We start from the raw sequence: 24,805 nt of genomic DNA, 5'->3' as shown, positions 1-24,805 counted from the left end.
GTATTGTAAGTATATAATCAGAGGTTCATACAAAGGATATTTGTTTACCATAACATTATTTTAAACAGCAATAATGTGGAACTATCTTAAGAATAGAATTTGAAGATCAGGCTAATAAATTATGACATACTCATATGATGGAATTCTTTGCAGTCATTAAAAAAATCATAGGATTTAATGACACAACCAACTTCTCAGAATAAAATATTTGGTGACAAAACCAAAATATAATATAGTGTGATGGTCAATCTTATTTATCAACTTGGTTAACCCATGGTGCCCAGATATTTGGTCAAAAATTATTCCAGATGTTTCTTCTTCAAAAAAATATTCTGAAGAGTGTTTTTTTTGGATGAGATTTAAAATTAAATCAATGGACTTTGAGTAAAGTAGATTGATCTCCATTCATAGGTAAATCTCATCCAAATAGCTGATGGCCTAAATAGAACAAAAGACCAAACTTCTCAGAACAGGAGGTAATTGTGCCAGCAAACTGCCTTTAGACTTCAAGCACAGTACTGCCTCCTCCGGGGTCTCCAGCCTGTGAGCCCCTCCTGCAGATTTTGGACTTGCCAGCTTGCACAGTCATGTGAGCCAATCCTAAAATCAATCAATCAATCTGCCTCTCTATAAAAAACAGTGGGAGTCACACAAAGCTATACATGTGTTAAAGTTTCACCAAGTTCTGTGTGTATATTGCTGGTGAAATCTGAATAAGCTCTCCAGATTATATCTATGTCAATTTCCTGGTTTTGATATTGCCTTACAGTGATGAAAGTTGTCGATGTTGGGAAAGGTGGGGGTGAAAGGTACATGAGACCTCCATATACATGTATTTGCAGCTTCTATAATTATTTCATTGTAAAAGTAAAATGAAAAATTATTGCTACCAAGAAAAGTTCTCTAAATGGGTAGCGACTAGATCAAAATGCTATTAAACTACAGGTATTCTTGGAATATAACAATAAAGATAGCATAGCTTTTCAATCTCTCTGAATCCCTACAGAAAAACCAACAGAGCAAGCTCTAAATGAAATCATCCATGGACAACTCTACAACAGATACAAGACGTCCCCCACCCCCAAGTGGAAGAGGTGGGGTCACACAACCAACTATGAGTTGTCCACGCTGAAGGATACAGTTGTCCACGCTGAAGGAAGAAGGAAGTAAAAGGCCATCTGTTAGATCTAAGAATCAGAGAATCACAAAACAGTCAATAGTTCAGAAAGCACAAGAAATCAGGCTAAGAACAGTGCTATCCTTTATCCACAATGTTGTTGAACTGTTTTTTTAGATCTAGATTACAGATTTTCTTGGATTTTCAATATGGAGACATATTGTCTGTGAATAATAAAAAGCTACTTCTTCCTTTCCACTATTCTTTATTTATTTATTTTTTTGTCTTACTAACACCTTCAGTAATGTAATAAACCTAAAAAGTCTTGACTGGTTCTTAACTTCAAAAAGAATACTAATGTTTCACTCTTAGATATGATGTTTATTTAGACTTTCAGATGATTTTTATCAAGGTTCTATAATGAAAATGTTTTCTAATTGGATCACAAGTAGATAGGGCAAAATACAACTTTGGTTAAATCTGGGTAGAAGATCATGGTATATTAAAAATAACTGCAACTTTTTGCTACTTCTTCCATTGAGAGTTGCAGTCTAATTCACTTCCCCATGAATCTGTGCTGGTCTTACTAACATGCTTGACCCACAAAATGTAGTAGAAGTGAAGTTTTAGAAAGCTTTGCAACTTCTGCCTGCAACTCTTAGGACATACACACTGGGAACCATGAGATGTAACAGAAGTCTGACGACCCTGACTCCTACGCTGGAAAGACCACAAGGAGGTGCTCCACTTGATAGTCTCAAATGAGTCCAGTCTTCAGGCTATCTTCGCCAAGGTGTCAGACACCAAGGGAAGCCACCAGCAACCCTCCAGACCAGCCCATCCACCAGGAGAGTAAATTCTGTTGACACCAGCAGAAGAGAAGACTCAATCAAGCCTTGCCCCAATTCCTGAGCAACAAAATTGTGAGATAAAATAGTTGTTTTAAACCTCTACCAGGCTCCCTAGGTGTCGCTAGTGATAAAGAACAACCCACCTCCCAAAGCAGGAGGCATAAGAGACACAGGTTCCATCCCTAGGTCAGGAAGAGCTCCAGAGGAGGCAAGGCAACCCACTCCAGTATTCTTGCCTGGAGAATCCCATGGATAGAACCTGGCAGGCTATGGTCCATAGGGTCACAAAGAGTTGGACGGGGTGAAGAAACTTAGCACAGAACAGCAGAAACCACTACCACTTGGGACAGTCTGTCAAGCAGCAATAGATAACTGGAACACAGATATGTAAACTATTTTTATGGTTTTACACTTTTTCATAATTTAACAAAATTGAGTCTCCTCCTTATTATTGGAATTGAGGCAATTTCCCACTGGTTAGGAAAAACAACAAAAGGTAAAGACAGGCGAGTATAGCATGAGAATCTCAGGTTCAGCACTAGACCAATGCTAAGAGCAGGTCTACGTAACAAAGGTTACTAGTCTAATAGGAATGAATTAGAAAATGGGTAGATACTTCACTAAGGGCCCATCACTCAGTGATGGGTCAGCACCTTCATGCAAATCAGAAAAAAGGAACACCTTTTTTCATAGCCACAGTCTGACATGAGACTGAGATGAACAAAGTGCAGGCTGAATCTCAGCCTCCACTTCTTCCAGCTTCCTTGCACAAGGCACAATTAGTATAACCTACATGCAATACCTTTATAAAGTACAAAGAAATATTTCTATATTTGCAAATGACATAAATTCTTGTGGGCGGCAATGAACTAAGTTGATGAGGATGGAAAGATCTTAGGAATCTGTGTGAGTGGGCAGAAAGGTGGCAAATGAAGTGCACAAAGTATAAATATGAGCTAACATCACAGCTAAGGAGAGGATCTAGGCTTGTTGCGGATTGTTCTTCAGATTGTTCCCTGAAGATAACACAGAGGCTTCCTTTGACAGCAAAAAGAGCAACTACTTGATTGAATCATTAAAGTGACATTCCCCCTGAGAAGTAAAGTAGTACCACCCACTCAACTGATGCTCTGATGGAAGCTGAATAAGAGAGAAACCATTAAGAGTGGAGAAAAATTAATAGCACTAGGGCTCAAAAGAAACAAGGACTTCTATATATGAGTAGAACATAAAGGACAAATTAATCAGGTCCCAGGGAAAGGAACAGCAGTGGTGGAGGTGGTAGCAGCGAACACAGCAAGCTTGGGACTGGGAACTAGTACCTATGATGATGGTGGTGATGGAAGCAGACAGTTTCTGGGGATGGCAGCAGCTGCAGCGAGTGAGCTGGTTTCCCAGCTCTCCCAGTGGTCTTGACCAGCAGTGTGGCACCAGACCATCAATGCTAGCGACAGGAATAGAGATAAAGCAGTAATCAGGAAACTGCCCAACACATACTTCATTAACTCTTTACTCAGCACTGACCATATTTCAGGTATCACGTTCAGCAGATAAATGTTAACAAATAATTATTATATGCCCAGCCCTGTAATAGATGTGGGAATACAAAGATGATTAGATTAACGGTCCCCATCCTTCACAAACTCAAAATTGAGTATGGGGAGCACATATGAAAAAAAAAAAATTGTGGCAATGTGGTAATTGTGAAAAAGAGACATAAAGTTTTGTGTAATTCAAAGTAAACAGATAAAACATATTCCTTTGTTCTGACACAGCATTAGAGCAGACACTGGGTTAGGCACTATATAAAACACGAAATAAATCAGATATATATCCTGATCTGGGATGCTTATAGTCCAGTTGATGAAGCAGGGCAAATATTCATTCTTAAAAACAAGTAGGAAAGTGATATGTTGTAGAAAGTTCCAGAAAAGTATTTTAGGTTTTTAAAGGAAAGCCTGCATATAGTAGATACTCAGTATTGTCTTAAGTAAAGCTACATTCTACCTACTCAGTCTTGAATGCTACTTTCTCCTTTGATGCCCTTTAATATAGTTTACTTTAAAAAATCTTTACCAAGTGCCTCTTATATTGAGTGCCTGCTCTATACTGAATATCCCCCTCCACACACACCAATCATATATTGAAGCCCTAACCCCCAATGTGATAATACTGGGAGGTGGGACCTTTGAGATGTAATTAAAATTAGATGAGGTCATGGGAGTTGGGCCCTGGTCCACTGGGATTAGTGTTCTTATAAGAAGAGACACTAAAGAGCTTGCACCTTTCCCCACCTTGAGAAAAAAAAAGAGGGAAAGAAAGGAAGCAAGGAAGAGAAGGAGGGAGAGCAAGGGCAAGAGTGAGAAAAACAGGAAGAAAAAGAACCAAAGAAGAACCAAAGAAAGAAAATCACCTGAGGACACAGCAAGAAGATTGACACCTGCAAGCCGGGAATCGGGCCCTCACCAGAAACCTAACTGGCCAGAACCTCGATCTTGGCCTTCTCAGCTTACAGAACTGTAAGAAATAAATTTCTGTTCATTAGCCCAACAAACCTAGCATATTTGATTATAGCAGTCTACTACCAATAACCTCAGATATGCAAATGACACCACCCCAAAGGCAGAAAGTGGACAGGAACTAAAGAGCCTCTTGATGAGGGTGAAAGAGAAGAGAGGAAAAAGCTGGCTTAAAACTCAACATTCAAAACACTAAGATCATGGCATCTGATCCCATTACTTCATGGCATATAGATGGGGAAACAATGGAAAGTTTCAGACTTTACTTTTTTGGGCACCAAAATTACTGCAGATGGTGACTGCAGCTATGAAATTAAAAGACACTTGCTCCTTGGAAGAAAATCTATGCCGACCTAGACAGCATATTAAAAAGTAGAGACATTACTTTGCTGACAAAGGTCTGTATAGTCAAAGCTATGGTTTTTCCAGTAGTCATGTACGGATGTGAGAGTTGGGCCATAAAGAAGGCTGTAGAATTGATGCTTTCAAAATGTGGTGTGTTGGAGAAAGCTCTTAAGAGTCCCATGGACTGAAAGGAGATCAAACCAGTCAATCTTAACAGAAATCAACCCTGAATATTCATTGGAAGGACTGATGCTGAAGCTGAAGCTCCAATACTTTGGCCACCTGATGTGAAGAGCCAACTCATTAGAAAAGACCCTGATGCTGGGAAAGATTGAAAACGGGAGGAGAAGGGGATGACAGAGGATGAGATGGTTGGATGACAGCACCAATGCGATGGACATGAGTTTGAGCAAACTCTGGGAGATGGTGAAGGACAGAGAAGTCTGGCATGCTGCAGTTCATGGGGTTCCAAAGAGTCAGACACAACTGAGTGACTGAACAACAAGCCATCCCTCCCAGACTAACGTCCTTCTCATCCAAAATTCACATCCTTGTCACATGCAAAATACATTAATTCCATCCCAACAGCCCCCAAAGTTAACTCATTCCAGCATCCACTCAGAAATCTAAGGTCCAAAGTTTCACTTAAATATCATATAAATCAGGTATGGGTGGGTCTTGAGACATGATTCATCCTGAGGCAAAAATTCCTCTCCAGTTATGAACTTGGAAAACCAGGCATGTTACATGCTTCCAAAATATAAATGGCCCTTGAACAAAAGAGTTCTGAGCTGTGAAGGTCCACTTACACATGGATTTTCTTCAATAAATATGTGTAACACTATGGTGCTTCCCTGATAGCTCACCTGTAACGAATCCGCCTGCAATGCAGGAACCCCAGTCCAATTCCTGGGTTGGAAAGATCCCCTGGAGAAGGGACAGGCTACCTACTCCAGTATTCTTGGGCTTCCCTGATGGCTCAGATAGTAAAGAATCTGCTTGCAATGCAAGAGACCTGGGTTTGATTCCTAGGATAGGAAGATCCCCTGGAGGAGGGCATGGCAATCCACTCCAGTATTCTTGCCTAGAGAATCCCTTTGGACAGAGACTGCCCAGCTACAGTCCATAGGGTTGCAAAGAGTCAGACATGACTGAGTGACTAAGCACAGCACAACTCTTCAGAGGTAACTGAGTCTGCGGATGCAGGACCACACACATGGAGGGAGAGCCAACAGTAAAGTCATATTCAGATGTTCACCTGTACAGGGTGGGGGCAGCACCTCTAACCCCCCCTCATTGTTCAAGGGTGAAGTGTACAATGACAGGCATATTACAGATATGCCCATTCCAAAAGGGAAAAAATAGGAAAGAAGGGCTGATATAGCAAGTACAAATTTAGCAAAGCAAATTGCATTAGATCTTAAAGCTCAGCAATAACCCTCTTTGGTTTGATACTCCGCCCTCCAGGCCCACAGGGGTGGCAGTGTCGCCTCCACAGCCTGGAGTAAAAGGTGGCCCTGCTCATGCAGCTCTCTGCAAGGGTGGTCCTGTCTCTAAGGCACTGGGCAGACCGGTCGTGGTGGATCTGTGGTAGGAGTAGTAGCCCTGCCATCTGAACAGCCCTTAGCATTCTTCCTTTTTCCTGAACATAAAGCAAGTTCACAGCTGAATAACTGTATGGTCCTATCCTGTAAAAGCCCCAGACTACAACAGCCTTCTTCATTCCATCCTATTTTGGGGGGTCCTCTTTAGTTCCAGCTGGCAGTGTTTTTGCTGATAAAACCCTGTTTCTATTCCTGGCTTCTGCTGATATTGACAATTAAGTCCATAAGTTGTACTAATTATCCATCGAATAGTCTTTCAGCCACATCCTAGTGTTCTCTTCAGAATAAGCTTTCTTTCTCTCTCTTTCTGCAGAAGGCTCAGAATTTTCCAAATCTCCTAGTTCCTTTTTATTTAAAGTTTCTTCTTCAATTCATCTTGCTTCTCTTACATTTTACTGTAAATAGTAAGGACTACCCAAGGCACACCTTCAACACTTTGCTTAGAAATCTCCTCTGCTAAATATCCAATCATCACTCACACTTCTAACTTTTAGAAAACACTGGGACACAATTCAGCCAAGTTTTCTTTGGACGCTTTACAAGAAGGATCTCTTTGCCCCAATTTCCAATAACCTTTCCCTCATTTCTACTTGAGATCTCACTGGAATGGCCTTTATCATTCACATTTCTACCAACATTCCATGACTATTCATGCGGCAGTTTTGTCTCCTGTTTGCCTCTTTTCTTTCTGAGCCCTCACCAGAAACACCTTTAATGTCCTCATATCTATCAACAGTTTCTTCATAGCAATCTCAGCTTTTTTCTAGCACATGCCTCAAAACTGTTTCAGCCTTTACCCATCACACAATTCCAAAGTCACTTTCACATTTTTGGTATTTGTTACAGCAGTACTCTAGCCTAGAACCAAAATGTATAGGTATTTCATGGGGCTCTCCAGAGAAACAGAAATAGAAATTTATAAAAAGGAACAGATTCATGCAATTATAGAGGCTGAGAAGTCCCAAGATCTGCACTCAACAACCAGAAACCCAATAGAACTGACAGTATAAATTCCAGTGTGAAAGCTGGCAAGTTCAAGACCCCCAAAGAGCCAATGCTTCAGTTCAAATCCAAAAGCAGAAAAGATCAATGTCCCAACTCAAGGGAACGCTGAAGTTCCCTCTTGCACAATCAATCTTTTTTTCTATTCAGGTCTTCAACCAATTAGGGAAGGCAATCTGCTTCATTCAGTAAAATTGATTCAAATGTTAATTTCATCACCACCAACAACAGCCAAAAACCCAACCCTCTCAGAAGCACCCAGAATAATGTTTGACCATATACCTGGGCACCTTATGGCCGGGTTGACACATAAAATCAGTCATTAACACTGACTATTTTTGGAGCTCTGGAAGCAAAAGATAAACAAAGTTTCTACTGGTATGGAGCTTATGTCCTAAATAAATAATTTCAAACACTTGTGCTAAGAATGGGGACCAAGGAAACAGACAAAAGTGTGAGAAAGGAGATGGGGGTAGGTAGAGACATTTATAGGAAGTGGAGCAATTCTGAAAGTCTGAGAGCTAAAGAATGAAATTGGAGTTACACTTTGGGAAGAAGAATCTAGTATCAAGCTGCAAAGTGGCACATGGGAGAGGTACCACAAACAGGGAAGCTAATACAGCATACAGGAAGGATGAAGGTAATGGAAAAAAAATAGAGGAAGAAGGAAAGAAACTATTTATCGAGCATCTACTATGTGTCAGACATACTTTTAAGTGTCTTCACATATTTGAACTGGAAGTGGCAAAGAGCAGAGAAAGGAAAAAAAAATCAAAAAGATATTACAATCAGCAAGACTTCATAGCTGATTTTGTTTCAGTTCAGTTCAGTTCATTTCAGTCACTCAGTCGTGTCCGACTCTTTGCAACCCCATGAATTGCAGCACGCCAGGCCTCCCTGTCCATCACCAACTCCAGGAGTTCACTCAGACTCACGTCCATCGAGTCAGTGATGCCATCCAGCCATCTCATCCTCCGTCATCCCCTTCTCCTCCTGCCCCCAATCCCTCCCAGGATCAGGTATGTGTATATTGGAAATGGCAACCCACTCTAGAATTCTTGCCTTGAAAAGTCCATGGACAGAAGAGCCTGGCGGGCTAACAGTCCATGGGGTTGCAAAGAGTCAGGCACAACTGCGTGACTGAGCATGCACGCGCAAGTGTATACTGGGACATTTACTTGTGCTTGGGTAGACAGGCTGGAAAAAAGAAAGGTTCAAAAATGTCTAAGGTTTCAAGTATGAGTAACCAGTAAGACAACAGAGATATTATGAGGAAAAAAAGGATTACACAAAGGAAGAGAATGAGGAGCAAAGACAATGTGTTATATTTTTTTAAAAATGAGATATCCAGGCAAAGCTGCTCAATGAACAGTAGGAAATTACAGGGCTGGAGGTGAAGAGATAAGTCATACCAGGAGATGTGTAGATAGAGATTATGTGCAGATAACCTCTGAAGTTGAAGCAATGTACATCGGTTACTAATGCAGATAAAGAAGAGGATATATTTTTATGGATTCTCATACTTGAGGAAGATCTATAGGTGTGCTGTCCATAGTAGGCACTATTAATCACATGAAGGTACTCAAATCAATTTAAATTGAAATGAAAAATTTAGTTAGTTGTACTAAATACATTTCAAATGGCTACCATATTGGATATCAGAGATAGAAAACATTTCCAACATCACAGAAAGTTTTATTGGGCAATATGTATCTAGAGGTTTGTCAGTAAAAGAAAGAGGAGAATTTAGTCTCATGAAGAGACCAACCTAGACAGCATATTAAAAAGCAGAGACGTTATTTTTCCAAAAAAGGTCTGTCTAGTCCCTTGGACTGCAAGGAGATCCAACCAGTCCATCCTAAAGGAAATCAGTCCTGAATATTCATTGGAAGGACTGATAAAAGACGAAGCTCCAATACTTTGTTTGGTCACCCGATGTGAAGAACTGATTTATTGGAAAAGACCCTGATGCTGGGAAAGACTGAAGGCAGAAGGGGATGACAGAGGATGAGATGGCTGGATGGCATCACCGACGCAATGGACATGAGTTTGAGCAAGCTTCAGGAATCGGTGATAGACAGGGAAGCCTGGTGTGCTGTAGTCCATAGGGTCGCGAAGTACTGGACACAACTGAGTGACTAAACTGAACTGACTCTCCTGAAAGCCAGGAAAAACAACATTACAAATAGAAAATGACCCATGGTATCCAGTAAAAGCATATGAAAACTAAAAGCAATAACTTGTGACCTCTAAAGCAGTTTCAGACTAGTAATAAAGTTAGAAACTGCTTATAAGAGATTTTGGATGAAATGAGTGATAAATAGGTTAAGGTAACAAGTATAAACAATTCTTTCAAGTAATTTTTCAGTGAAGAAAAACAAAGAATGGACCTAAGGAAGAGTTGAAAGAGAATCAAGCTAGATGTATGCCTAAAATGAGCACGTCTGTGGTCTCATTAGACGGCTTGGCCATCAACCAATCAACCAACTATCCACTAACTTCACCAATCAAAAAGGCTTTCATGTGGCAACGACAATTGGAAGGATAGAATTATACAAAGTTAAAACTATGAGAAGCTTTGCTGTTGTTTAGTCACTAAATTGTTACCCACTCTTTTGAGACCCCATGGACTGTAACCTGCTAGGCTCATGAGTTCATGGGATCTTCCCCAGCAAGAATACTGGAGTAGGTTGTCATTTCCTCCTCCAGGGGACATTCCCAACCCCAAGAATCGAACCCACACCTCCTCCATTGCAGGAGAATTCTTTACTTCTGAGCCACCAGGAAAGCCCCAAAAGAAGCTTTGAAAGCCGCCTCATCATGTCCGACTCTTTGTGACCCCATGGACACAGCCTGCCAATCTCCTCTGTCCAACAAATTCTCCAGGCCAGAATATTGGAGTGGGTAGGTGTTCCCTTCTCCAGGGGATCTTCTCAACCCAGGGATCAAACCCAGGTCTCCCGCATTGCAGGCAGATTCTTAACCATCTGAGCCACCAGGGAAGCCCAAAAGCATAGAAAGCAGGTGTCCAGTCACACCCACAGCTTAGTACTATTAAAATCTAGATTAAGAACTCAAGTGTTTTGCATCCCACACTATTAGATGTTCAGCCTCATTCAAATGCCTCCTAAGACACAGACCAGAGAAGAGTTTCATCTATTGAGTTCCTTCAATCTAGAAAGAAAATATCTGTTCACATACATAAAATTTCAATTAAAAAAAATGAAACATAATTCTTTTACTTCTCTCCTTTAAAATTTAGAGAAACAGAGAACTAAGCATTGAGTGTCTACTATTTTGCAACATTACACTAAAAAGACCTTGCTGCTGCTACTGCTGCTAAGTCACTTCAGTCATGTCCGACTCTGTGCGATCCCATAGACGCCAGCCCACCAGGCTCCCTCGTCCTGGGACTCTCCTGTCAAGAACACTGGAGTGGGTTGCCATTTCCTTCTCCAATGCATGAAACTGAAAAGTGAAAGTGAAGTTGCTCAGTCGTGTGCAACGCTTTGTGACCCAGTGGACTGCAGCCTACCAGGCTCCTCCATCCATGGGATTTTCCAGGCAAGAGTACTGGAGTTACCGTAAATACCATCTAATTAAATCTTTAACATATAACCTGTTTTCAGTATTTCACAGCTTAGAAATGCATGCATCAGTTCAGTGAGGTCACAAAGATAGTGACAACTTTTACTCAGTTTCACATTATATTCAATTAGGAAATGGAATAGACTAGGGAGTGGAAATTACATGTTTAACAAGGTAAAAAAGTAACAAGGACAAATTCATTCACTGTTGCCAATCTTAAAAATAAAACCAACTCTTTAGATAAACAATAGCTACTTAAATAAAATGTTTCAAGAAATTCTTAACATTGTCTTTGGAGGTAACCCGGTGGCTGGGAAACCCCGTAGAAAGGAGACTGCACGGTAACTTTTGTAACTTTTGATTGCAACTATAACAATCCACTGCCTATTACGATAAACAAGTTTCCTTTAAAAACTTTAAATGTTTTAGTTCCTACCAATAATTTGTAATTACTAGCATTCTACAATCCCCTGAGGCTGCAGAAAAACTGAAATTCCAAGAGAGAGTCTAACTTTGTTCTGAAAAGGCTGGGGGAAAATTACATTAACGGATCAAAGACTTGCTTTTGGAGGTTGGGAATCAGGAAGTGAGAGAAGTCATTGCCTGCAACAATCACTATTTGATCAATTCTACTGCTATTATTTTTAGCTCATCTTTTTAGCCTGTTGCTAAGGAACTCTACAGCCTGAAAGCAATGTACCAATAGGAACCCTTATGAAGCAAGAGAAAAGCAATTATCCTGACTTTCAAATTAGGCCATTCAGTCTATTTTGGTACCATTTAATAAATTATCTCCCTTCAATCTTTATGCAGCCGCTATAGTCTGCACATGCATATTTTCGCGTGTCGAAAATCCTCGGTTGTACCCAAAAGCAAAATCTTCATTTGTAAATTTTTATTATGAGGGTCTGCAGATCAGTATACCTGAAATGGAGAGCCACAGTTCTGGACTCTGATTTTCTATTAATACTTGTCTTTTATTCTTGCAAATACTCTGAATTCTAAACTTCTTGCAAGGAAAATTTTTGTATTTTTAAGAAATCTGGTGCAGAACACGGTGACAGGACTTGACAAAGCTGTTAGATACATAAAGCTGAAATTTCTACTTGGCAAGATGGCAGGACAGTGGGTGGATCAGAGCACTGGGGAGGGCGCGGAGGCTCCAAAGAGCGAGATGTGGGCTGGGGTGTCAAGTGAAATCCAGTATGACACAAATACGTACAGGAAAGATGGGAACTCTGGGTCTTCTCATTTCTACCCTCTCACTTCCAGAACCTCGTAACACCCAGACGTCATCGCTCTCGTAATTGGTGCAGAAGGTGAGTCGCAGGGACCCCGTTAAAGCTGTTTCAACTGGAGCCAACCTAGATTTCCACCGAGTCTGACTTCTGCCACCCCCCGTTGCCCTCAATAACCTCAAATTCTTCCGAACTAAAATCTGGCCAAGGAAGAGCTAAGAAGACCGGTGATACCGGGCTATCTTCAGCTTTTGGCTTTCCTCCTACATTTTTAAAAGTCCTTCCAACCCAATGGTTTCCCGAGACACTCGCACGGACAGCCGAGTTAACTGCCGCCGGGCTCTAAGCAGCGCCAACGTGGCGGTAACGAGAAAACGAGGGGTCCAAATTCCACCAATGAACTAGGCGGCTGGGCCTACGCCCCGCCCACCACTCCTGCCAGCCAATAATCTTCAAAACTCCTGTGTTACTCCCGCCCATTCTTAGCGCAGCTTAAGAGCTTGAAGCTTCCTCTGCTCACCCGAACACTTTAACCCGCTGTTTATGCGCCCTTCCTCCGCTTCGCTAGCTCAAAGGGCCATCGGCCCTTCTTTACTGAAGGCGTAGGGAGCGGCATCGGCTATCACCGGAGGCCCCGGACCCCAGAAGTTAGTCTTACAATCAGCAGCGGTACGAAAGGAAAGAAAAAGGACTGCCTAGGACGTTCAGATCACGCCCAGTTTACCTTGACCCGGAAGTGATTTTCCACTCCTCTTTTCTCCCTGCCCCTCCTCCCTTTTTTGAGAAGGGAAAAGAAGGACGGCTAGGTCTGGCCCGGCATGCCTTGGGCTTCCGGTGACCTCTGGCCCTTTTCTGTCGTCCGCGCTTGCTGCCTAGCGTGCTTGTTCGCTCACTGCTTTCCTTCCCTACCTCCCTCCCGTTTTCCTTGGGACGCTACCTGGTGACTGTGGCTCCCGCGACCAGCAGGGAGGCGGTGGCGGAGGACACTCGTTATGGCCGCCTCTAAGCCTGTGGAGGCGGCAGTGGTCGCAGCTGCTGGACCCGGTTCCGGGAGTGGGGTGGGCGGCAGCAGTGCGACTTCGGGCCCGGGCACCGGGAGCCTGCCGAGATGGCAGCTGGCGCTGGCGGTCGGGGCGCCCCTGCTGCTAGGAGCGGGTGCCCTGTACCTATGGAGCCGGCAGCGGCGGCGCCGGGAGACCGGGGCCCGAGGCGACTCCGGCGGCCTGAAGCGCAACAGTGAACGGAAGACCCCGGAGGGCAGGGCCAGTCCGGCCCCGGGCAGCGGACACCCCGATGGCCCCGGTACTCACCTGGAAATGGTGAGAAGCAGCCCCGGGCATGGAGGTAGAACCCGGCGGGTGCAGCCTTTCCTTGACGGGGTTGTGCCCCTCAAGGGGCTTCCCATCAGATGGAAGCTGCCAAGCGGCCGCGCATGGGTTTAGGGAAACTCAGTTCTGGCTGCCGTTATAGGGAATGGAGTAGCCCGAGGGCACAGGTTAGCAACATTCGTTGACAGTTTCCTTTTGGTTTCAGAAAAATATTTGCTTTTCTTCTCAGTGACACAGCGTTTATCTCTATCGTTGTGGGTAAGGGGACATTTGCTAATGTGATGATTATCTCTAACTAGTGAAGGAAGCCAAATTCCCTTAACGATCGGTACATTGTGATATGAATTGCCTTGATCATTTCTAAGGCCTAGGACTTAATCAGTAATAATCTTTTAATAACAAATGACTCCCTCGGTTGGGGAGTAAATACAGTGGCTTGGTGGACAAGAGTAAAATGGTGTTCAGAGGTATTTATTTCATCTGTAGGAATGAGTTCTTAAACTTGGGTTAGAAGCATCTTAAAATTTATTTTTTTTTATTTTACCTGGAAACTTAACATGACCAAGCCTGACTGCGTGATACGGATTCTCTGACGTTAAGCCAAGCTTCAGAGTGCCTGATAAACTGCTCTGTATGGTTTTGTTGGAACTATTAAATCCTTCTGGTATCTGACAGCTGTTGGGGGAGATGGGAGGGAGTGGAATTGGCCTGGCTGCATTCAACAATACAGGAGTGAGCTGAGGGGGGTGGGGAGGATTTTTCTGAGTCTGAAATTGTATAATGCCAGTTACAGTTACAGAGTGAATCAGTTCAGAGGAAACTTTGGTCAGAAAACTCTCAGTTATATATATTTTCAAGTTATTTCCAGATTATACTATCCAGAGTGAAGACATGTTTTTATTGAGTGAGTGAGTGAAAGTCGGTCAGTCTGTCTGACTCTTTGCTACTTCATGGACTATACAGTCCTTGGAATTCTCTGGGCAAGAATACTGGAGTGTGGGTAGTCTTTCTCTTTTACAGGGGATGTTCCCAACCCAGGGATGGAACCCAGGTCTCCCGCATTGAGGGCTGATTCTTTACCAGCTGAGCTACAAGGGAAGCCCAAGAATGCTGGGTAGCCTATCCCTTCTCCAGAGGATCTTCCCAACCCAGGAATCGAACTGGGGTCTCCTGCATTGCATTCGAATTCTTCACCAGCTGAACTATCAGGGAAGCTCCTGATAAATGGTCAATTTTAAAGGAAGTTCTGATGTGGAAGCAAACTACCTTAGTTTAGTGCATCCTACCTCCTATATATCAGGCATTGTGCTAGGCCCTGAGAGAATCAAATAGTCTTTCTAAGGGGAGAGTAACATACTGCTTTTAAAAAAAGTATAGCAAAGATGCAGTACGACTATGCTGGAAAAAACCTATGGACTGTGAGAACCAGGAAATGTATGTGTGTTTTATATTGGGGTCTCCACCAGAGTTACCTTGGAAAGTCATTTAATCTCTCAGATGTTGGTGTCATCCCTGTAAGAGAAGAGAATTAAAATATTAGATCTCTTTTATTTCAGCCCTGGGAGTGGTGATCACGGCACCATGAATTAGTCATCAGTTGTCTTGTTTTCATGTTTCTGAAAGTCTCTGGCCATTTCCTATTTTGTTTGTTTTTAATCACGGAAGAACAGTGGATAAATAAAAAATACGTAAAAGTTCTCAGTTCTATGTGCTGTGCTGTGCTGTGCTAAGTTGTGTCTGACTCTCTTTGACCTTATGGACTATAGCTCGCCAGGCTCCTCTGTCCATGGGCATTCTCCAGCCAAGAATATTGGAGTGGGTTGCCATGCCCTCCTCTAAATTACCAAAAAAAAGCTAGGCTCTGATATTGCAGTTTCAAAAATGACCTACTCCATCTCACCTTTTCGGCATTTGATAGAATTTAGCATACTGTCAGATTTTAGATTTCCTTAAGCCCTATTTTCAGATTTTCAGCATTGTCTAGGTCAACACTGTGATAATTTTTAAATTTCATGGCGTTTGTAGTTTTACCAGAACAGTTTTTTAGTTCACATCATTGTTGCTGAAAATTAGACTTCAATATTGGCTTCTTTGTATAACTTGAACTGCTTTAAAAAAATGATTACTTCTGACCCAAAATAAAACTGAGCAAAACACTTGCCCATACTGTTCTTGCAGATTTTATGGAATTGTACCTATAATCTTACTTTGAGTTACTAGATGTTACTTTAGTAAAGCAACAGTAAAAATGTCTTTGCCATTTTTTTTAATGGAAATTTGTCTTGTAACTCATGATGATCAATGTATATTGAAAGACTTTGTTCATTTTTTTATATCCCGATCCTTAGTTATTATTAGATTATTTGATGACAAATGGTAATTTATTATTTATCTGTGGTTGGAGAAATTGTTTTATATTTGAATAGCACCTTTAAATTGTCAACCTCAGTGGGCTTTGTAAATAAGAAAACGTTTGTTTGAACTGATGGGAAAACTGACAGAATCCTGATGCTCAATTCTTTTCCACTTAATCAATAGTTGTAATTTTTAAGGGAATGCAGGAATGGACAAATATTGTCAGTTTAGGGCTCAGTATCAGTGAGCAGAATGGAAAATCAGTGGTTATTGTTTGTTGGCTTATGTTTGCCTTAATGTAAAACTGAACTAATTACTGGGCTCCTGTCTATTGGGTTTGTGATACTCATGTCCAAACAGACTATACCAAATTGGCTTTTTCTGGGATAGCAAATACTTGTAAAGCAAAAAAAATCCTATTTTTGTTTAATTAATGGGATTTCAGGATTTCACCGACTAATTACAGTTGATAGTGTGAGACAGAGGTAAAGTATTAAATCATTTTCCACTTTGGGACATTATAAAATCTACCATGACTTGCCATTTTGTTTCAGCAGTTTATTTTGAAAACTTGAGAATTAACAGATTTTTCAAAGTTCGTAAGGTTCTTTGCGAATCATCTAATCCACAGAACTTCTCGGTCTCTGGGCCTGAGTTATCACAGGGCAGCATCATTCAGATACACACCAGCCATGGCATCTGGCTGCACAAATGTCTTACACATTTCTCTTTTCAAACAACCTGTGAATTTTTAAAAGTGCATTTATTTACTACTGACTTTATAGTAGTGTTTTATCCAATTGTTCATTTGATTACTTAAAAAAGCAGTTATACCAGTTCAGGTGTTTTTTTAATGTTGCACAAGAGTGAAATGTTTAGGAACCACTAATCTAAGTCAATCCTTTAAAATAGGAAGGGAGAGATGTGTGTAAACATTTTAATAAAGAGGTCAAAACTGATAACCTGCTGTTATCAGTCATGGTTGAAATTAAATAATTCCTACCCCAGCTCCAGTGAACTGTTTCTAATCTTTTTTTTTTTTCATCAAAGTGACATAAGACATAAGACCACCTTTCACTCTTCATCTTACTTGATTCTTCATAGTATTTCACATTATTTTCTCTTAATTTTGTGATTTTTCTTTTGGTTTCTGAGACACTATGTTCTCTGATTTTAGTTGGTCACTTTTGTGTCTATCACAGGCTTTCTTAATGTTCCATACCTTCACTGGATGCTTATTTGCCCTCTAGAAGCTTCACTTAACACTTACATGATGACCCCCTAATTTCTAGCTCAGACCCCTCAAAAGACCCAAATTTAAAGGAAATCTTCACCTCATTACCTTTTAAGTGTTTAACATCGGATTCTCTTGAAAATATTTCTTATCAATGTGGTTCATCTAACTAGTTTTCCAAGCCAGAAACTTGTATAACTATCTTCCCTAACTGTCTATTCTTTTCATGTTCTCCACATCCAACCTAGAAAAATATCCAGAACATTCTACTTCTTAAGTATCTGACTACTCGTCCGTTCCCACTGCTGTTATATCCTGACTAAATAACTGATACTCTTTATTGTCTTCCTCCAATCCATTTTGTCACTAATAGAGTAAATCCTAACAGTTCCATGTTTAAAACTTGTTAAGCGGTATTCTGTTCATTGCTCACAGATAAGTTCAAATTCATCATGATTTAAGACTCTGTGGTCTTGTTCTCGCTTATCTCTTATCTTCATCTCTTGCACTTCCTCTTGTTTCTTGCCTTTGGATGTTCTGTAACACTGTCCATTATGCCTCCCTTTTTATCCTTCAGGGAGAAGGCAGTGGCACCCCACTCCAGTACTCTTGCCTGGAAAATCCCATGGACAGAGGAGCCTGGTGGGCTGCAGTCCATGGGGGTGCTAAGAGTCAGACACGACTGAGACTTCACTTTCATGCATTGGAGAAGGCAATGGCAACCCACATTTTATCCTTCAGGTCACAATATATAGGTCATTTCACCTTTTCTGAAACCCTTTTATACCTATACATACTGTTGTGTGATTGAGTACATCACACTCTGAACTGTTCTCTTCCAAAGCACTTAGCACTAGAGTACTAGAGTCATTTATTCATGTTGCTACTGAACTTGTGAATCTGTGAAGACTGGGGCTTGCTCTATCTTTGTCATTTTTCAGAACTAGCACTTAGAAGGTGTGAGTAAATGAACCAGTGAAGCGTCATTATTTGACATTTTTTTTTAAATTCACAGAAATTGAATACTTTTTCAAAATTTCCAGCTTTTCATTTGTATTCTATCCTGGGGAAATTTGTGTTAACAGTCTTAAACCTCATTTAGGCATTTTTTAAATAAATTGCTTGATTTTGTATGAACTCAAACCATAATCCTGCAGAGGTAGCATCCTTATAAGTGAAAGTGAAAGTCACTCAGTCATGGCTGATTCTTTATGACCCCATGGACTGTAGCCCACCTGGTTCCTCTGTCATGGAATTCTCCAGGCAGGAATACTGGAATGGGTAGCCATTTCCTTCCTTCTCCAGGGGATTTTTCCCAACTCAGGGATTGAACCCAGGTCTCCTGCAGGCAGATTCTTTACCATCTGAGCCACCAGGGAATCCCTCCTTACAAGTATATTCTTCTTAAAGAGTTCTCTGTATTGTGATTTAGTAGGTGGGGTTGTAGATTTTTTACATTTCAGGACATAATCTAGAAAAGAACTTTCTTGTTATCTTTAGGTATCTTTTATCTTAAACTTCATTTTTATAAAAGTAGCAATTGGTCAATAAAGTACTGAAAGATTGTTTCTTATGTGGTAAGTGTTCCAGACTTGATTGCTACTTTCATAAAGCTAGGTTTCAAATTTTAAAGTATGCCTCTGGAATTTGGTCAATTTAAGGGAATAAAACCATTTAAAAGAAACAGTATGGAACCACCTGATGTATATTCTAACTGAATGTAAATGTGTAATTATGGTGATAAGTTCCCTGTTACCCACTGTTTCAGCTTTCTGTAGTTTCAGTTAACCACAGTAAACCATGATTTGAAAATGTTAAATGGAAAATTCCAGAAGTAAATAGTTCATAAATTTTAAATTGTGTGCCATTCTGAGTAGCATTATGAAGTTCCACACAGTCCCACTTGGTCCTGCTCTGGATGTGAATCATCCCTTTGTCCAGCACATCCCGCCCCTTAGCATTCAGTTAGCTGTCAGATTGACTGTTGGACTAGTAACCTGTATTTTACTTAATAGCCCAGAGCGCAAGATTAGTGATGCTGGCAATTAGGACATACTGAAGAGAAGCCATTAAAGTGCTTCTTTTCAGTAAAAAGGTGAATGTTCTTGACTTAATAAGGAAAGGAAAAATAATCATATGGTGAGGTTGCTAAGATATATGGTAAGAATAAATCTATTTCTGAAATTGTGAAAGAACGAGAAAGCTGTGCTAGTTTTGCTGACACAGACTGCAGAAAGATACAGCTACGGTGTGTTAAGATGGAAAAGGCATTAAATTTGTACAGTGAGCTATTTTGAGAAAGAGACCACATTCACATAACTTTTATTACAGCGTATTGTAATTGTTCTACTTTGTTATTACTTACGAATCTCTTATTGTGCCTAATGTATAAGTTAAGCTTTATCCTTGATACATGTATGTAGGAAAAAAATGTATATATGGGCTTTGGTACTATTTGCCGTTTCAGGCAGTCACTGGAGACGGGTCTTCAAATGTATCTCCTGCAGATTATTCTGTCTCCTTACACATGGATTAATGTACCTGATTCTAGCTCATTCTTTTTACAATGACTATGTTTCTGATCACCAGAGTGTTTTTTAAACACTTGCTGAGAATTTACAGTGATTCCTAGTGCCAAATTTATATCATTGAAAATTCTAAAGGTTCTTACTATAACTTGAGAAAGTAGACAGAGTTGGGTAGAAAGTAACTGAAAAGCAGTGCAAAGGATTCCTGGGAGTTGGGATTAAAATCCCCTATATTATAAAGAATTGGGTAGTTGTATATTTTCCAGTTTAAACTTTTTCTTCCAATAAATTTAATTTCTGCTTGGTATTGGCCTCAAAGCTTGTGAAAATAATGTCTAATTATTATCTAATTACTATTATTAATGTCTAATTGTTATCTTTAGGTATCTTTTATCTTAAACTTGAGTTTTATAAAAGTAGCAATTGGTCAATAAAATATTGAAAGATTGTTTTTTATGTGGTAAGTGTTCCAGACTTGATTGCTACTTTTGTAAAGCTACCTAAAGTTGTACGTGACGTTTCCTAATCACTATGTTTCGAGACAAGAGTAGAAGGCTGGTGTTGATTGATAAGCTCACATTTTGTCCTAAATTTTATCATTGGGCCAAAATAATTAGCTTTTCTGTATTGTCCCTGTGGTAATGCCATTCTTTCTCTTCATTTTTATTAATGAAGGGAAGCAGTTAGAAAGTAATGTGGCTGTGGAGGGAGTGTGGTGAGCAGAAGGTGATAGGTTCACGGAGACATTGCTCTTCCCAGCTGTGGTTTGGTTGCCTTCTGGAGTGACAGTGTATGAAAATTTGCAGTTTGGTGATTTGCCTGTGTAATTTGATCCTTGTCCACTCAGTGTCATTCAGAGCATCATTTTTTTTCCTAGTACAGTAAGGAAAGTAAATTAAGCAGGTTCTGATTTTGACCCTAGGAGACAAAAAAGTCTGTAATAATTTTTAAAGGGAATCTATTGTAAAACTTGACTAAATGGAGGGAAATGGTAAGTGAAAGGAGTAAACAGTCTGTAAGTGCTCTTGAACGTTTGTGTTCAAAATGTCTTGGTTGGTTTTAGGTTGATTTAGACTTTGCTGTGAGGGCTTCCCTGATAGATTTGCTGACTGCTATCAGGGCTTCCCTGCAATGCAGGAGACCCCAGTTCTATTCCTGAATTGGGAAGATCCTCTGGAGAAGGGCTTGGCTACCCACTCCAGTATTCTTGGGCTTCCCTTGTGGCTCAGCTGGTAAAGAATCTGCCAGCAATGTGGGAGACCTGGGTTCAATCCCTGGGTTGGGAAGATCCCGTGGAGAAGGGAAAAGCTACCCACTCCAGTATTCTGGCCTGGAGAATTCCATTGGACTATAGTCCATGGGGTCACAAAGAGTCAGACACAACTGAGCGACTTGAAAAAAAAAAAAAAAAAGACTTTGCTGAAATAAAAATAAGAAGTACCCATCTTGCTAATAAGGAGAGGAAGCCTTGTATACCTTTCCATATTTCTCTCTATTCTTTTAACTTATCTGCACTCACATGACTGCCTCTCCTTGTATTCGTGTGATATCCTGTATGTAGCCTTAAACTTCCAATAGACAGGAAAGAGTTCATTGCCTGTTTGTGCTGATGAAACAAAGTCATTACTCTGACCCAAGAAAGTTCTTTTTTAATCCTCGAATCTTTAGTAAAAATAATAACTAGTCAAACATACTTCTCACAGGCATTTAATATAGCAGCTTACTTTCTATGTCAGCAGTCCCTAGTGTATTAGGTTGTGTATTAGCCATGTTCTCAATGACTTAGAAACATTGTAAACTTTTTATAAGAAATTGAAATAATGTTTATCTTGTTGTATTTAACATCAAAAGTAATTGAGTTTCATTATTTTGAAGTTTTTTTGGAGCACATAAAAGTTTGTGGTCATGATGTTTTCTTGGTAGATTGTACCTTTTATCAATAAAACCCCACTTCTGTGCTCGATCCTTGGCATTTGAATGGTATTTTGTCTGATACTGCCTTCTTTTTTGCAAGAATTTGCATTCTGTAACTTTTTTACGTTCTTTTTTTGACCTGTCATTTTGTTTTAGCTCATGCCTGTAGGTGGCGTGTAGTTATTTTTTAATTTTAAAAGGTTATTTTTAATAGGGAGATTTAAGCTACTCACATTTATTGTTATTATTGACATGTTTGGTGATTCTTGCCATATTTACTCCACCTTTTTATCTCTCCCTTTATTCTCCCCTTCCTGCTTTTTTTGTTTTATTGATCATCTCCCCCACGTTGGAGTTCATTTTTAGTAGTAAGGAAGTTGTATACCTCAGTTTCTGTTCTTGTGTTAAACCTTAAATGCTGATTTAGCTAGGTATAAGATTTTAAGTTCAAGATAATCTTTCTTCGGGACTTTGAAGTTGTTGCTCCATTGTTTTTTAATACATAATGTCGGTGATAGTCTGACCCCAGTTTGGTTCTTTTTTCTTTGTAGGTAATCTGTGTGTGTGTGTGTGTGTGTGTGTGTATGTGTGTGTGTATGTGTGTGTGTGTGTGTATTTTTTTCTACCTGAAAACTTTAAGGATTTATACTGTGAAATTTCGCCATGATATATCTAAAAATGTGTGTCAGGAATTTTTCCTGTATTTTCTGAAGACACTCCTTTCTATGCCTTCCTTCTAACATTAGTGTGTGTGTGTGTGTGTGTGTGTGTGTGTGTGTGTGTATTTTTTTCTACCTGAAAACTTTAAGGATTTATACTGTGAAATTTCACCATGATATATCTAAAAATGTGTGTCAGGAATTTTTCTGATATTTTCTGAAGACACTCCTTTCTATGCCTTCCTTCTAACATAGAGAGATAGGTGTTGGAACTTTGGGATTCATACTCCCTGTCATCTGACTCTTTTCCGAACTTCTCCTCCCCCTGCCCTCTACTCTTCTCGCATTCTGGCAGACTCACTTGCCTCTGCCTGCTACCTGTTTGCTCCTCAGTTATGCCCATTCTGATACACAGTCCATCTATTTTTATCATGATAATTCTTAGTTTTCAAGATGTCTAATTGGCGCTCTTTAAAAGCAGCCTTTTTTAAAATGAATATGGTTACCGCTCATTCCTCTGATGTTAAATTTTCTGTTTGCTTTGTTTATCCTGCTTCCTCAAATACTAGTTTTTAAACTATGAGTGGGGTGCCTCTCTTTCGTGGTGTTAATTTTCCTTTATGTTAGCAATTCTTGACGATATGGTTTCTTGGAAGACAGACACAGTGTGTTCGTCACTGGCCTTTCGGGTGGAGGGGCTCCTCGCTCCTGGGTGATGCAGCCCTGCTCCAGTGTGGCTTCTGTTTCTCTAGTGGAATGGGAGGATTGATGAGGTTGCTTCAAGTGCAATTTTCCAGCAACTAGAAACCACAACTACATTAGAAGGTCCTAGTTCTGTTATGAATGTGCCAAGGAATTTTTTTACTGTCAAAACTTTTGCAAGATGATTAAGGCTCTTTACAGGTAAAAGATTTCATATTCATATATTACTCTTTTTGTGTCTTAGTTGACTCCTTTCACCCTTTTGCATCTCATTTTAAAATATGCACGTTTCTTATTGGTTTTCCTGGTGGCTCAGCTGGTAAAGAATCCGCCTGCAATCTGGGAGACCTGGGTTCGATCCCTGGGTTAGGAAGATCCCCTGAAGAAGGAAAAGGCTACCCACTCCAGTATTCTGGCCTGAAGAATTCCATGGACTGTATAGTCCGTAGGGTCGCAAAGAGTTGGACACGACTGAGCGACTTTGACTTCACTTATTGACACTAGCTACCTTAAACTAGCTGTTTAATATTCTGAACTTAGAGTTCCCTACATATCCTTCTTTACACACTATACTTTTTAAAAACTAACTGTAGTTTCATTTAGACTAAAGGAGAAGGGAAACAAAAGGTAAATGGAAGGGAAAAATAGCAAAAAAAAAAGAAGAAGCTTGAGTAAGGGAGAAGATAACAGATACAAAAGCTTACTCTCCTCCCATCATCTCTTCATGACTGAGATGCCCTAGGTCCCAAGCAACTTACCCTTCACAAGGGCCCTGTGAACTTACAGGGGCTTTGCGAGTTCATTGTGGGGGCAGCTACTTCTGCTTTTGCTTTGTCAGTGTTTACCTGTTGGAAATACATGGGTTCTTTCATAATCACATATTTGTTAAAATTGAATGATGTTGACAAAGTTTGGGGTGAAGACGTGCCACAGAGCTCTTGGGCCTAGTAGCTTGAACCTAAGTAACTGGATTTATCTACAAAGATGCTTCCCAGATGTTGACTGAAGCTTTTGCAACTGTCCTCAGTGGCTATTAGCTACCAATTCATGAAGTATGTGAATTGGGTCCTCTAGGAAGCAGATACTGAGACAAAGATAGGAGTGCCAAATTTTTATTCATTTGCAAATAATAGATTTGGCATAACTGTTGTAATGAGGATGGCAAAGTGTTTCTAGTATCTGTTCTACACTGTTGACCAACAACCTAATTGAAAAACACCAATACATGTGATTAAATAGTTTTCAGAATGAAAAAGTCAAATAGCCAATAAATGTGAACAGATTTTCAAATTCATTTATAGTGGATAAAATGTGAATTAAAATAATATCAGAATATTATGTTACACTGGGGTTTTGCAACTTCGACACTATTGACATTTTGGATCTGATAAGTTGTTACTGCAGGGTGCTGCCCTGTACATCGTAGAATGTTAGCAGCACTCTAGTATCTACCTACTAGATACCAGGGGCATCTCCCCCGACCCCGAGGTGTGAAAGTCCAAAATGTTGTCAGGCATTATAAAATGTACCCTAGAGGGAAAATCATCCCTGATTGAGAACTAGTTTTTTGCCCATTAGACTGGTTATGAAAACTCTTGCTGGCAGAGTTCAGTGGAAAAGTGGTATACCTTAAAGCAACACAGCCTTTTGCGGGGGGAAAGTGTGTTTTTCAAGTTAAAGATTTACTTAGCAGTCCTATTAAAGACTCCTGTCTCCCACGAAGAGATAAATATGAGTGACTTGCGTTGTGACCACCCATTCTGCCCTTCCATTTTCTTCTTCAGTGTGTCATGTAGTCACTGTGAGCTGAATCTGTTACTG

At 40.3% G+C, this 24,805-nt stretch overlaps 2 protein-coding genes across 14 annotated transcripts in view; one reads left to right on the top strand and one right to left on the bottom strand.

The window, feature by feature from the left end:
- LNP1 (leukemia NUP98 fusion partner 1) overlaps positions 1-13,051 on the bottom strand; it is a 42,264-nt gene extending 29,213 nt beyond the window's left edge. For 3 of the 12 annotated variants that reach the window (XM_069551382.1, XM_069551325.1, XM_069551353.1), the window contains exon 1: positions 12,249-12,986. The gene's annotated coding sequence lies outside the window, so the exon portion shown is untranslated. Of the gene's footprint in view, positions 1-12,248 lie in introns of all 12 variants that reach the window. The other 9 variants (XM_069551390.1, XM_069551333.1, XM_069551362.1 and 6 more) reach the window with 6 other exon arrangements.
- TOMM70 (translocase of outer mitochondrial membrane 70) overlaps positions 12,739-24,805 on the top strand; it is a 36,776-nt gene continuing 24,709 nt past the window's right edge. For both annotated transcript variants that reach the window (XM_069551303.1, XM_069551295.1), the window contains exon 1: positions 12,739-13,583. In XM_069551303.1, coding sequence (XP_069407404.1) covers positions 13,257-13,583 — 327 coding nt within the window. In that variant the 5' untranslated portion in view covers positions 12,739-13,256. The remainder of the gene's footprint in view (positions 13,584-24,805) is intronic.

Source organism: Ovis canadensis, chromosome 1 (genome assembly GCF_042477335.2).
Source record: "Ovis canadensis isolate MfBH-ARS-UI-01 breed Bighorn chromosome 1, ARS-UI_OviCan_v2, whole genome shotgun sequence".
NCBI lineage: Eukaryota > Metazoa > Chordata > Mammalia > Artiodactyla > Bovidae > Ovis > Ovis canadensis.
Note: the sequence above shows the minus strand (reverse complement) of the source record. Positions and strands in the feature narration are given on the sequence as shown.